Genomic DNA, 13,910 nt, shown 5'->3' with positions numbered 1-13,910 from the left:
AGGTCTTAATAGAACTCAAAAAATAATAATCTCTCAAGAGAAAAATGAACAGAGACCATGAACAGGTAATTCACACACATGTACACAGGAGTTTGAGGTTGCTGTTAGCTGTGATGCCACGCCACTCTACTGAGGGCGACATACTGAGACGCTGCCTAAAAAAAAGGAAGATTGGAAAGAAAGGAAAAGAAAAGGAAAGAAAGGGAAGGAAAGGAAAAGAAAAGATTAGGAAAAAATTAGAAAGAAACATAAAGAAGAAAATAAAAATCACTTCTCTGAAGACCTCTGGAACTCATCATTAATATTTTGGAATATACGCTCAATATTTTTCACAGTACAAATGGTCAATATCCATTTCAAAATGATAGAGAAGAAGGCTGACAGTTATCTCCAACTCACGATCATTCTCTCTCATGATGGGATGTCTTTGAAGTTTTTAGAGTAAGGTATACCCTACCTTTATTATTGGAAACATGTTAATTTTATATTGAATATGTCTTCATTATTAATCAAAGAAGTACAACTAAAAATAAGATATAACTTTTGACTTATAAAATTGGGAAAGATTAAAAATGAGGAATAAAAATAAATACCCACTGAGATGGATATTCCCAGGTACTGTTGTGTGTGAGGGAACCTAAGATCCCGATCACAGCATCATTCCTAATGGTAAATTATCTATTGTCCAGTAGTAGGAGAATGACTAAATAATTAGCACTTACATAAATAATTCAAATATATAAATAATATAAATATAACATAATATTAAAAATGAAGTTTATATAATATATTGATATATAAAACACATTTTATATATCACCTAAAAATACTTAAGGTATCAAGGATGTTCAATAAATCATTGTGTTAAAGAATATATTAAAGAATGCCATGAACCCATTAAACTGTTTTAAAATTTTAATAAGGTGGAAAATGTTCATGACATACTATTAAGTAACACATTATTTTTCTATGTACCTTTAAGTTCAATTTTATAAATATACATGTGTGTATGTATTTTTACTTAGAAAAATATTGAGTGTATATTCCAAAATATTAATAATGAGTTCTATGGGTCTTCAGAGAAGTGATTTTTATTTTCTTCTTTATGTTTCTTTCTAATTTTTTCCTAATTCTTTTCTTTTCTCTTTCTATCTATCTTTCTTTCTTTCCTTTCTTTCTTTTTAGTCAGAGTCTCACTATGTTGCCCTTAGTAGAGTGCTGTGGCATCACAGCTCACAGCAACCTCAAACTCTTGGGCTTAAGCAATTCTCTTGCCTCAGCCTCCCAGGTAGCTGGGACTACAGGCACCAGTGAAATACCTGGCAATTTTTTGGCTGCAGTTGTCATTGTTGTTCAGCAGGCCCAGGCTGGGCTTGAACCCACTAGCCTTGATGGCCAGTACCCTACTCAATGAGCTACAGGCGCTGCCTTCTTCCTTTTTTTATAACCAAAAAAATTTCAAATATAGAAGTATACTTTGTTATTAATGTAACAAATATTTTATCCTAGAGTTAGAATATGCAATTAAATGCTCATTACAACTGTTACTACATGGAATTAAGGCTAGTCCCATTGCTGGAACTCCAAGAATGATACAATAAACCACTGGCTCATTTTCCATCCTTCACATGTGAGCAGTATTAGATAGTCTCCCCAAAGTAGTAGGCATAGTGGGGGACTTTCCCAGATGTGAGGTGCTGCTCTCTGTACCATCAAGCATTGAATTCCAGTCACGGTAGGCTGTTCAAATAGATGCTGAGACATGAATCTCCTCTTTGCTGGATGTATCCAACCTGTCATAAAATCTCACAGCCCAATTTCAATCTCTGTTTTCATTAGATAGATGTGTCAAAAATGAGATTTAGGGATCTAAGGAATTTGAGGAATCTGAGTACAGTTAAATGAATTAGTTACCTGAATTATTATTTTACATATAAATATAAATATAAATGATTTAAATAGTTCAAGACTGAGGTATATGTACAGGCTGAGTGTTGAGGCTTTTTTTTTTTTTGAGACAGTCTCACTTTCTTGCCCCTGGTAGAGTGCTGTGGCATCACAGCTCACAGCAACCTCAAACTCTTAGGCTCAAGCAATCCTCTTGCCTTAGCCTCTCGAGGAACTGGGACTATTGGTGCCCACTACAACATCCAGCTCTTTTTAGATAGGAAGTCTTGCTCTTTCTTGCTCAGGCTGGTCTCAAATTCCTGAGATCAAGTGATCCATCTGCCTCGGCTTCCCAGAGTGCTGGGATTACAGGTGTGAGCCACTGCACCCAGCCCTACTGAGGCATTTTTCTCATGCCAAGAGAGCCTCAAATCTGGCAGAATGAAAAGTATTAAGATGAAAAGAGTAATTAAGTTCTGGAGCTGTCACACAAGTTTTCCCAAAGCTATCATCCACAGAATTCATTCATACTGAGGGGGTGGAGCTTATAAGAGCAGCAAACGCTGATATGCAAAATACTGCACAAATTAAAGAAAGAAGGAATCAGCGTCCAGAGTTTAAAATTAAACACAGTCTGGCGTGGAAATAGAAATCTCTCTCTCTGAGCTGGTCAATGCCGTGTTGTAGAACTTTCATGCCTTGAGTCATAAGCGTGTCTGTCTATTCCTCAACTAGAATTTAAAGAACTCGGAGACGGCAGGTGGACAATGAACATTTGTGAAGAGGAGACAAACCATTAAATAGGAGTAAATACAGTAGGTTATTAAGTATAAAATGCCCAATTTCCTTAGATACTTTAGATACTAACTTTGACAGTTGGTGTCTCTTGACATTTCACTTTGATACTGCTGTTTTATTTTTATTGTGACAGTACAGCCTCATTCTCTCAAATGCATGTTTTGGGTTTTGATTATCTTTCAAAAAAAAATCTTAGAGCAATTTTTGTAAAATCATGGATAACTCAAAAATGTGTGTTATTTTTGAATTGAGTCTCATGAAACAAATGCAGCACAAACAGCTTGAAATATTGACAAAGTGTTTGGCAAGGATGTGGCTAATGAACACACAGTATGTGGCTGGTCTGAGAAATTCTGTTTTGGTGATTTTAATCTTGAAAATAAGCCCTGGGGGATGGTGGACTTGAATCCATCTTAACCTGCATGTGAATTAGCAGCGACGTTTGATGTTACTGTTCTGACAATATTGAGCCATTTGAGAAAAATTGGCAAGGAAAAGAAGGTGGGTAGATAAGCTCTGCATGAATTAAAGGAGCATTAGAAGAGAAATAGTCTCAAAGCTTGACTTGCTTTGCTGTCATGACACAAAGGTGAATCATTTCTGTATTATATTGTTACATAGGGTGAAAGTGGATTTTCAAAGACAGTCTCAAGTGTTTGGCACAATGGCTAAATAAAAATGAAGTGCTGAAACACAGAACAAAGCTAAATATTTGTCCAAAAAAACCCTAATGGTGTTTGTTTAGTGGTCCAGCACTGATATTTTCCACTACAGCTTCATGAATCCCAGTCAGTTGATTAGATTACAGTGGATATCTACTGCAATCCATTGAAAAAAATGATGAAGATTCTGTGATTAAGCAGCTGTGATTGGTCAATAAAGACAAGCCAATCCCCTTGCAAGACAAGGCTCCACCACATGTCACACAAACAAGCTGCTAAAACTGTGGACGCCGGACTCGTGAACTCTGTCATCCACCATGTTCACCAGAATTTGCACCAACTCACCACCACTTCTAGGTTTTGAACCACTTCTTACCAGCAAAAATATTCAGTTATCAACAAGCTATACAAAAAGCCTTTTGTGACTTCATTGCCACTCACTTTCCAGGCTCATCTGCTGCTGCCTTACACAGGCTGCCACTCAGATGGCAAAACCGTGTTGATAGTTTAGGCTCATACTTTAATTATTGTACTGCTTCTTATTTGAGATAAACTAGACTCAGCTTTTGATTCAAAAATCAGACATTTCATATTTCGTGACACCTTGAAGATGGCTTCTCCCAGGTTAAAACAGAATTTTGAGGCAGAGGTTTGGTCTCTGTGAACAAGATGCTTTGTGAACAGATGGGCAACCTCTGACAAGGAATATAAAGGCTATCCTAGCCTCAGCCTCACCAGCGAACTGGGATTATAAATTTCCCCATTCTTCAGTTTTGAAAGTATTAACAAAAAATAGAAATGCAGGGTGGTGCCTGTGGCTCAAGAGTAGGGTGCCGGCCCCATATGCCAGAGGTGGTGGGTTCAAACCCAGCCTAGCCCTGGCAAAAAAAAAAAAAAAATAGAAATGCAAATATATTTTTCAAATGAATTGACTCAATGAGCAGCTATGAACAGTAGAGTACATATGTCTTTATGATAAAATGATTTTTTCTTCTGGGTAGATACCTACTAGTGGAATTGCAGGATCAAGTGGAAAGTCTACTTTCAGTTCTCTGAATACACTCCATGCTTCTATTCAAAAAGGCTATACTAGTTTATAATGCAACCAACAGTGCATAAGTATATCCTTCTCTCTGTACCCACACCATTATCTATAACTTTGGGACCTTGTGATGTGAATATTCTCAGTGCTGTTAGGTGGTATCTTAAGGTTATTTTGATTTGCATTTCTCTGATGGTTAGGGATGATGAGCACTTTTTCATATGTTTGTTGGCCATTTGACTGTTTTCTTAGGAAAAAGTTCTGTTCAGTTGCTTGCCCAGTGAGTGACGGGGTTGTTGGCTCTTGTTGATTTGCTTGAGTTCTTTGTAGATTCTGCTTATTAGCTCTTTGTCCTATTTGTGAATATCTTCTCCCATTTTGAAGGTTGTCTACTTGCTTTATTGATTGTGTACTTTACTGTGAAGACATATTTTAACTTGATCAGGTCCCATTTATTTATTTTGGTTGTTGCCACATGGCTAATGGAGTCTTCTGCATTGATTCTTTCCCAAGGCTAATATCACCCAAGTGCTCATCACTCCATGAATGGATTAAAAAACTGTGTATACCATGAAATACTATTCATCCATAAAAAAGATGGAGAGTTTGCATCTTTTGTATTTACCTGGATGGATTTGGATTTGGAGATAACCTAAGTAAAGTATCCCAAGAATGGAAAAGCAAGCATCCCATATGTTCAGTACTGGCCTGAAACCAGTAGATCAACAACTACAGGCCCACATGAGAGAAAGACACAGTTAAATTCAAGAAGGGGAGGGGGAGAAGAGGACTGGATAAGTTCCCATCTATAGGGTACAATGTAGTGGTATATGGCACACTTCTTGGGTGCAGGACTCAACTGCAACTTGGACTTTGGACTTTACCTTACAAAAGCAAATAATGTAACCTAATTGTATGTACCCCCATGTTAACCTGAAAAAAAAGAAGAAGAGAAGGAAAAAAATGAATTGACTCATATAAGATATAAAATTATAGGCTTAGCACCTGTAGTTCAGTGGCTAGGGCACCAGCCACATACACTGGAGCTGGTGGGTTCAAATCCAGCCCAGGCCTGCCAAACAACAATGACAACTACAACCAAAAAATAGTTGGGCACTGTAGTGGGTACCTAGTCCCAGATACTTGGGAAGCTGAGGCAAGAGAATTGCTTAAGCCCAAGAGTTTGAGGTTGCTGTGAGCTATTGATGCCACAGCTCTCTACCCAGGGTGACATAGTAAGACTCTCTAAAAAAAAAAAAAAAAAAAGATATAAAATTATATGAAACATAGTGTTCCACATGGATGATTGCATTTATTTAGTAAAATAAGGACAATAGTACCAATATTGGGCTTTGATTCTTTGAGATTATTCTTTTACTTCTGGGTTTATACCTTAAAATTTGGTGATAGTCTCCTAAAATTATTTCTCCACTTTAAATATGCTGATTATGAACATTTAGTTAAACAGTTAAAAGTGATATAATGTATAGGTCTGTATTATACATTCAGGTTCAGCACAATTCAGAGTTACATTCAGTTAAAGTCAAGATAAAATACTGAATAGAAACTCAACCTCAGATGTTTATGTGTCTGACTTAACTCCCTTCCACCCATTTTTCAATTCCCAGTGTTAAAAGGAAGCTACATAATGACTGGGTCATGAAAGTTAGATATATTCCAGCCCTAAACTGCTTTGGATCCTGCTCCTTAGACAGTGTTCACTCATTGGTTTTGGAAACCTTGAAGAGACTGGAGGATAATATGTAAGTACAATAGTTTATACCCAGGGACATTCTGTGACTTTCAGACATTTAACAGTGATATGGCAGCTTTGGAACTGTCAAACTGGTTTTAAGAAAAATCATAAGGTTAACTGTTTCATTTGTTTGACAAGGCTAAATAGATTTTTTTTCAGGAGGAAATTGAATTCCCTCCCGAAAATTTGAACATAATATGTACTCCTAACAATTTTGCTCATTTGTTGATTATTGCTATCATCTACTAAAATAAATCAATGCAGATGTATTTATAACTATATTTTCAATATATAGTTAGTTCTGGCATAAAACTTTATTCTTACAAGTCAGTTGGCAAGCCAGTCACCTATCAGTATAATCTGTAGAACAATCATGATTCATGTGTAATACACAAGATGGCATTCTTACAGGAAGGTGAATTCAAATACCGTTCAGTTTTATTTTCAATCTGTTAAATATTTATTAGTATCTAGAAAACAACTATTGTATTTCAATTTTTGGTTTTAAAAATGCATTACAAAACAGATAAATGTCAAAAACATTATGCTAAGTTACAGAAGCCAGACATAAAAAGACTGCATATTTTTGTCCATTTTTGTGTAATGTTGAAACACAGAGAAGTTATAGAGACAGAAGGTGCATCAGTAGTTGCTAGAACTGGTAGCAGGAGCAGGGATTCCAAATGGGCACCAGGGGACTTTCTGTGGTGACAGAAATGTTTTACGCTTATTGTGGTGACTGGCGATTGTTACATAACTCTATAAATTTATTAAGAATTGCTGAATTTTACATTTACAATGAGTGAGTTTTATGCATGTAAATATGATATTAATATAAATTAAAGTATTGCATACTCCAATAAAGATGGCTTAGAAAAATGCTTTGGGACTTTTGGCTTCCAGTCAGGTATGTCAGGAGCTTGGAAGCTGTTAGTCCATCCTAACAGTAAGTAAAAACTACATAATCTAATGGTTTCTACCCTCCTATTAATCTGAAATAAAAAAAAAAAAGAAAAGAAGACATAACAATCATTGAACTTGTCTGCACCTATAAACAGAGTATCAAAATCAATGACACAAAAACTGATCAAACCTCAAGGAGAAATAAATAAATCCACTATTATAGCAGAGGAGACTTCAATTCTCCTTTATCCAATCCAGGAAACAGAAAGTCAGTAAGGACAGTTGAACTTGACAACACTGTCAATCAACTGGCTATAACTAACATCTATAGACTACTTCATCTAACAACAGCAAAATATGCATTCTTCTCAAGCTCACACGAAATTTTCTCCATGATAGACCAAAGTCTGGGTCATTCAACACTCCTCAAAAAAATTTAAAAAGCATAAATCATACAATGTATGCCCTCAGATCACAATAGAATTAAACTAGAAAGATAATTGGAAAATCTCTAATATATGTGGAGATTAAACACACTTCTAAGTAGCATGTGGATCAAAGAAAAAATTTCAAGAGAAATTAAAACTTATTTTCAACAAAATAAAAATACAACTTACTCAAATTTGTAGTATACAATGAAAGTTGTGTTTGGAGGGAAATTTATAGCACTGAATGCACATACTAGAAAAATGATAAACATTGATCATCTAGACTCACCTTAAGAGACTAGAAAAGAAGAACAAATTTAAATCCAAAGTAAGCAGAAGAAGAGACATAATAAAAAACAGAGCAGAAATTAATGAAATAGGGGGAAAAACAGTAGAAAAATCAATAAAATCAAAGCTTACTTCTTTGAAAAGAATAATACATGTATAAAATTATAATCCTCTAGATAGGCTAAATAAAGGAAAGAAGAGATAAGGCACAAATTAGTAATACTATAAATGAAAGATAAACTAACACTACAAATTTCAGGAACATTAAAAGGATAATAAAGGAAAATTATTAACCACTGAAAACAGCTACAAATTTAACCTAAATGAAACAGAATAATTCCTTTAAGATACAATCTTCCATATTCATACATAAAGAAATAGACGATGTGAAAAGGCCCATATCTATTAAAGAAATTGAATCCAAATTAATAATCTTTCAAACAGAAAACCAGGCTTAGATGGGTTCACTGGTGAATTTCATCAAGCATTTAAGGAAGGAATAACACCAATTCTTTCTGCTCTCTTTCAGAGGATGGAAACAAAGTACTCTTAACATTACCCTAAGGCCAAAACCACACAAAGTTATTACCACAAAAGAAAACTAAAGACCAATATCTCTTATGAACATAGATATAAATATCATCAATAAATCATTAACAAACCCACACGTGACAGCATAAAAAAAGAATTATACACCACCACTGTTATTAACTAAATGTTTGTGGACTCCCAAAATTTTATTTTCAAATCCCATCTTCCAAAATGATGGCATTTAGCATGTGGGTCTTGGAAAGATAATTTAGGTCGTAAAGTTAGAGCCCTCAGGAATAGGATTAGTACATTTATAACAGAGCTCCAGACAGTTCTCTAATCCTCTTTCTGCTGTGTGAGGATAGGAGAAAATGGTCATTTGGAATGTAAAAGACAGCTCTTGTCAGAACCTGAGCACACCAGCACCCTAGTCTCCAGCTTTCAGAACTGCCAGAAAAAAAATCACTTCTTGTTTGAGCTAAACAGTCTATGATACTTTGTTACAGAAGCCTGAACTAACAAACCTACAGGGATTTATCCCAAGTATGCAAAGCTGGTTCCATATTCAAATATCAGTAAAATTCTTCACATCAACAAGGTAAAAAAGAGAAATTATAGGCTCATATCAGTTCATGCAGACAGAGGATATGGCAAAATTCAAAAAGCACTCAATAAAAACTCTCAGCAAAGTAAGGATAAAGGAAACATCCTTTTGGGTAGACAGATAACATCTACCAAAAAAATACACAATTAATGTCATACTTAAGGTGACAAACTCTGATTTGGCCCACTAAGATTAAGCATGAAGCCAGGATGCTCCCTTTCACCACTAATTTTTCACCAAGGCATTGGAAGTCTTAGTTAATGCCATAAGATAAGAAAAGAAACTAAAGTTATAATGATTGTGAAGGAAAAAATAAACCACCTTCTTTCAAAGATATAGTTGTCTATGTAAAAAATCCAAAAGAATGAGCACATACACACACAAAAAAACCCCTCTCAGAACTAATAAGTACTTATACAACTTTGCATGATGCAAACTTAATGTCTAAAGTCAATAACTTTCCTATATTCCATCAATGAATAATAAATTTTAAATTAAAAACACAAAATTTACATTCACACCCAAAATAAAATAATTAGCTATAAGTCTAACAAAATATGCGCAAGATATATGTACATCTATGAGAAAAAGTACAAAACTCTAATGAAAGAAATCAAAGAAAAATTAAATAAATGGAGAGATAGTTCATGTTCATGGATAGGAAGACTCAAAATTGTCAAGATATCAGTTTTTCTCAATTTGAGCTATAGTTTCAGTGCTATCCCAAATGAAATCCAGCAAGATATTTTGTGAATCTCAACAAACTGATTCTACAGTTTATAAGGAAAGGCTAAAACCTAGAGCAGTCGACACAATAGTGGAAGGAAAGGATGAAGTCAGAGGGATGACAGGTCCAGACTATTATAAAGCCAGTAATCGTGCCGGTGTAGTATTGGCGAAGGAATAGAAAAATAGATCAATGAGGCATAATAGAGCATGAAGACATAGAGTCACATAGTCAAGTGATTTTTTTTCAATATAAAAGTATAAATTTATTTCATATTAGAGAAAGTGAAGAGAGTGGGGGGAGAGATGAGAAGGAGAGAGAGCAGAGAGTGAGGGGGCAATCGAGTGATCTTTGACAGTGGAGTAAAGGCACCATGACGCGGCCAAAGTCTTCTTTTCAACAAGTGGTGCTGGAATCACTGGACTATATAGCATGCAAAAAAGAAACCAGGCACAGATTTTATTTACACTTTTCAGGAAAATTAACTCAAAATTGATCACAGACCTAAACGAAAATGCAGAGTTATAAAACTCCTAAAAGGTGATGGAGGAGAACAATCTAGGTAACCTTGACACAATATCGAAGGTGTGACTGAAGAAAGAAAGAATTGATAAGTGTACTTCATTAAAATTAAAAATGTCTGCCCTGCAAAAGATACTGTCATGGGAATGAGAAGGCAAGACAGGATGGAAGAAAATATTTGAAAAAGAGACATTTGATGAAGGACCGTTATCCAAAATGTATGAGGAACTTTTAAAACTCAACAAAATAAAAAAATCAACCCAGTTGAAAAATGGACAAAAAATCTGAACAAAGACCTCAGTTCTGTTGAGTTTCTGCTAGTAAACATAAGAAAAGATTCTCAGCACTGTATGTCATTACGGGCATGTCAATTAAAACAAGATACCACTGCAGACATGTTAGAATTGTCAAAATCCACAACACTAACACCACGAAATGCCAGTGGAGATGCAGATGACAGGAACTCTCTCATTCATTGCTGGTGGTAACACAAAAATTGCACAGCTGCTTTAGATGACAGTTTGACAGCTGCTTACAAAACAAAACATACTCTTACCACATGATCCTGCAATCACAGAGCTTGGTGTTTATCCAAAGGAGCTGAAAACATATGTCCACAGAACAACCTGTACATGGATGTGTGTTGCAGCTTTATTCATTATTGCCGAAACTTGGAAGCACCCAAGATGTCCTCTAGTAGGTGAACTGATAAACCAACTGTGGTTATCCAGGTAGTGGAATAGTAGCACTAAAAACATATGAGCTATCAAGCCATAAAAAGACGACGTGAGAATCTTAGATGCATAATTATTAAGGGAAAGAAGCCAATCTGAAAAGGCTGCGTACAGTAGGACCTCAACCAGATGAGGTTCTGGGAAAACCAAAACTGTGGCGACAGTATGAAGATTAGTGGCTGCCAGGAGTTTAGGGGGAGAAAGGGATAAAGAAAGTGGAGCCTAGGTTTGTAGGGCAAACCTACAGAAGGTACAACAGCAAGTGTGACCCCCCTGAACTATGGACATTGGGTGATAATGAAGTGTCAGCAATTATTAACAAATTAATTGCCATAGTGTAGGACTTTGGCGGCATTACTGCATATGTAGGGGAGTGGAGTATTGGGAAATCTCTGCACCATCTACTCAGTTCTGCTGTGAACCTAAAACTGTTCCAGAAAATAAGGTCTATTAAAATAAGGTCTTTGAAAAATACACCGAGCCACAAGCAAGAATGTGACATGTTGCAGCAATAAGAAGCAACAGCCATGTTGTTCAAAGTGTGTTTTAAGAATGAGCATAAACCTACCTAAAATTTTGGGTTAAAACATATAACTGCAACCCCACCCTGGCAATTTAGTTCCATTCTTAAAATTTATTTTCTAAATCCTAATCGATTTTTTCTGAATTTCAGCTTTATTATCAAAAAATGAGTGAATTGAAATGAGATTGAATTTTAGCGAAAGAACTTGGCTCCCCCCCAAAACCCGTTTACATTTAGGGTACAACTAAAAGAAGTACCAAGAAAAGCAGTGAATAGTCTGTCTAAAAAAACACTCATGATGCCTTTTTATGGAATCTTAAGCTATTTAATGGAATTCACAGAAAAAATGGGAAACAAAAGATGCCTCTGCACATGCAGAGCTAGAATGTCTCAAAATTCTAATTTTTTTTAATTTAAGCAATGGAATAACAGAATTAGACATTTCATGGAAGAGCAGAATATCACATTTCTAAGATGACTAACTCACATTTTCTTAAAAATTGTAGACTTCACGAGAGACATAGTCTTCACTCATTTAGAAAAAGATATGTTTGTGTTGGTGTATAAACACATTTCACTGAGAGATGAATTAAAACTTTTCACAGCATGTTAAAAACAATTTAATTTCATGACACCAGATTGGATTCCACAAATATCATTTATATGGCATAATTAATTGTAGAGTTTCATTTAGTTTCTGTAACATAATTAACTGCTAGTGATTATCCTCTGGCATTTTAAAGGAGTGCATTTCTGAAACATTTAATTAAGAAGTGGATGCAACTTTATATCCAATTTGATTTTATATTATACTGGCAACTCATGATACATTCATAACTGTGAAAACATATGCAGATAAAATATGCCCCTTGTGGTCCTATAGAAGGCATACATTCTACTTCAATATCCAGAAAAAGGATTTTAATTTCCAAGATACACAAATCTATAGATGTGATTTTACAAGGCAAATATTTCCAATACATTTACCAGGGTAATTATAACAGTGTGTCAACCAGAAATCTATGCACGTCCTAAATACCCTTTAATTCAGAAATATATTAATCATCCAACAAATTATTTAGCAAGTCACTATACGTTAAGCATGCATAAAATTTAAGTGATAAGACATAAAATACGAACATAAAATCAGTGGTTAGTATGCTGGGCCCAGCTCAGATCAGCTTACCAGAATCGACTGCTAAGATTGCAGGAATTTGGTAAGCCTGTTGTTAAACACTATCATCCTTAAAAATTAAATTGGGTAAGCAATTTTAATTGAATTTTCAACAATTCAATTATGTTAAAAACAAAGACAATAAATACTCAAAACTGCTCACTTCCTATTCATTTCTAACAATTTGCCATTACCTATGTTCTTAAGGTTTGTTTTGATCTCAAGAAATACTGAACAGTATAATGATGCACAACTATATATTTTTCCCAACTCCATGTTCAGAGATGTCACATTGGTAGCTCAAAATTGGCCATGGTAGAAACACGGAAACATTTTTTGGAAATATGGAAACATTTCTTGGAAAACTTACAGATCAGTGACTACGTCCTCATTCCCTGGCCCCAGCGAAATTTTACACATTTATCAGCACCCCATTGCAGAGGATGATAATTAACAATACCAAAGGGTTATACGTATATTATAAATTCAGAAAAGGGAGTAATAAATGATAACCCTTTAGTAAGCCCAGGAAGATAAGAACAAGAAATCTTATACTGGGAAATAAAAGGGTAAATTTGGCGGTAATTTCATTAATAAGAAAAGTTACAAAAGCCACAATAAACACGCCAAGTCTGCAGGTAGGTGAAGTGGCTTATTTCCTCTTTCATAGCAAGGACTTTTTACATTGGTACATTAGGGTGCTTATTGCCAGTGCTAAAATTATAAAGTAGAAATGAGAAGATTCGTCTGAATAATCTTACAGCACGTTCCCTCATGTCCTGTCTTACCTTACCAACTCTTCAACTCTCTAGAGGTCAACTTGGTGACGACTCCTGCTCAGTGACCTTGATGAGGTCTCTGCTACCCTGATGGCTCCATTACCTCAAATGTTGTCCACCTGCACCTTGACTTTCTTCCCTCCCTACCCACCCACCTGAGCTCCTAATCACCTGAGCTCCTGTCACACCAGCTTTCTTCTTTGCCTTATATCCCTGGTCTTCATCAATCAACAAAATCCCACACCTGGGGTCCCAATCCTTTCACATGCCCTTGTTCCACTTTCTCTCCCATTCCCCTCAGTGATTATTCCTGACTTTACCTCTTTTCCCTCTCCACTGATGTCCTGTCCTCCTGAATAATGTAAAATACTGAGGTCATGAGGGGAATTCTTCAACACACAATACCTTTCAAAATTATCTATTGCCACCCCTATCGTTATTTCTTTTGTTTTAGAGGTTAAAGTATCAAACCTTGCCTTGGTGACCTTGAACTTAACTTTCACCTTCTCTGGGATCTTACTATCTCAGTTTCTCCTACTCTCATTATCACAT

The 13,910-nt window shown here is 35.5% G+C and overlaps 1 protein-coding gene across 1 annotated transcript in view; it reads left to right on the top strand.

Annotated features, from left to right (window-relative positions):
- WDR64 (WD repeat domain 64) overlaps positions 1–13,910 on the top strand; it is a 141,213-nt gene that overhangs the window by 27,431 nt on the left and 99,872 nt on the right. Inside the window, exon 7 of the mRNA XM_003800077.1 lies at positions 6,018–6,152. Within this exon, the coding sequence (XP_003800125.1) occupies positions 6,018–6,152 (135 nt within the window). The remainder of the gene's footprint in view (positions 1–6,017; positions 6,153–13,910) is intronic.

This window comes from Otolemur garnettii, unplaced genomic scaffold, assembly GCF_000181295.1.
Source record: "Otolemur garnettii isolate 467f Iridium unplaced genomic scaffold, OtoGar3 scaffold00165, whole genome shotgun sequence".
Classification (NCBI taxonomy): domain Eukaryota; kingdom Metazoa; phylum Chordata; class Mammalia; order Primates; family Galagidae; genus Otolemur; species Otolemur garnettii.
Note: the sequence above shows the minus strand (reverse complement) of the source record. Positions and strands in the feature narration are given on the sequence as shown.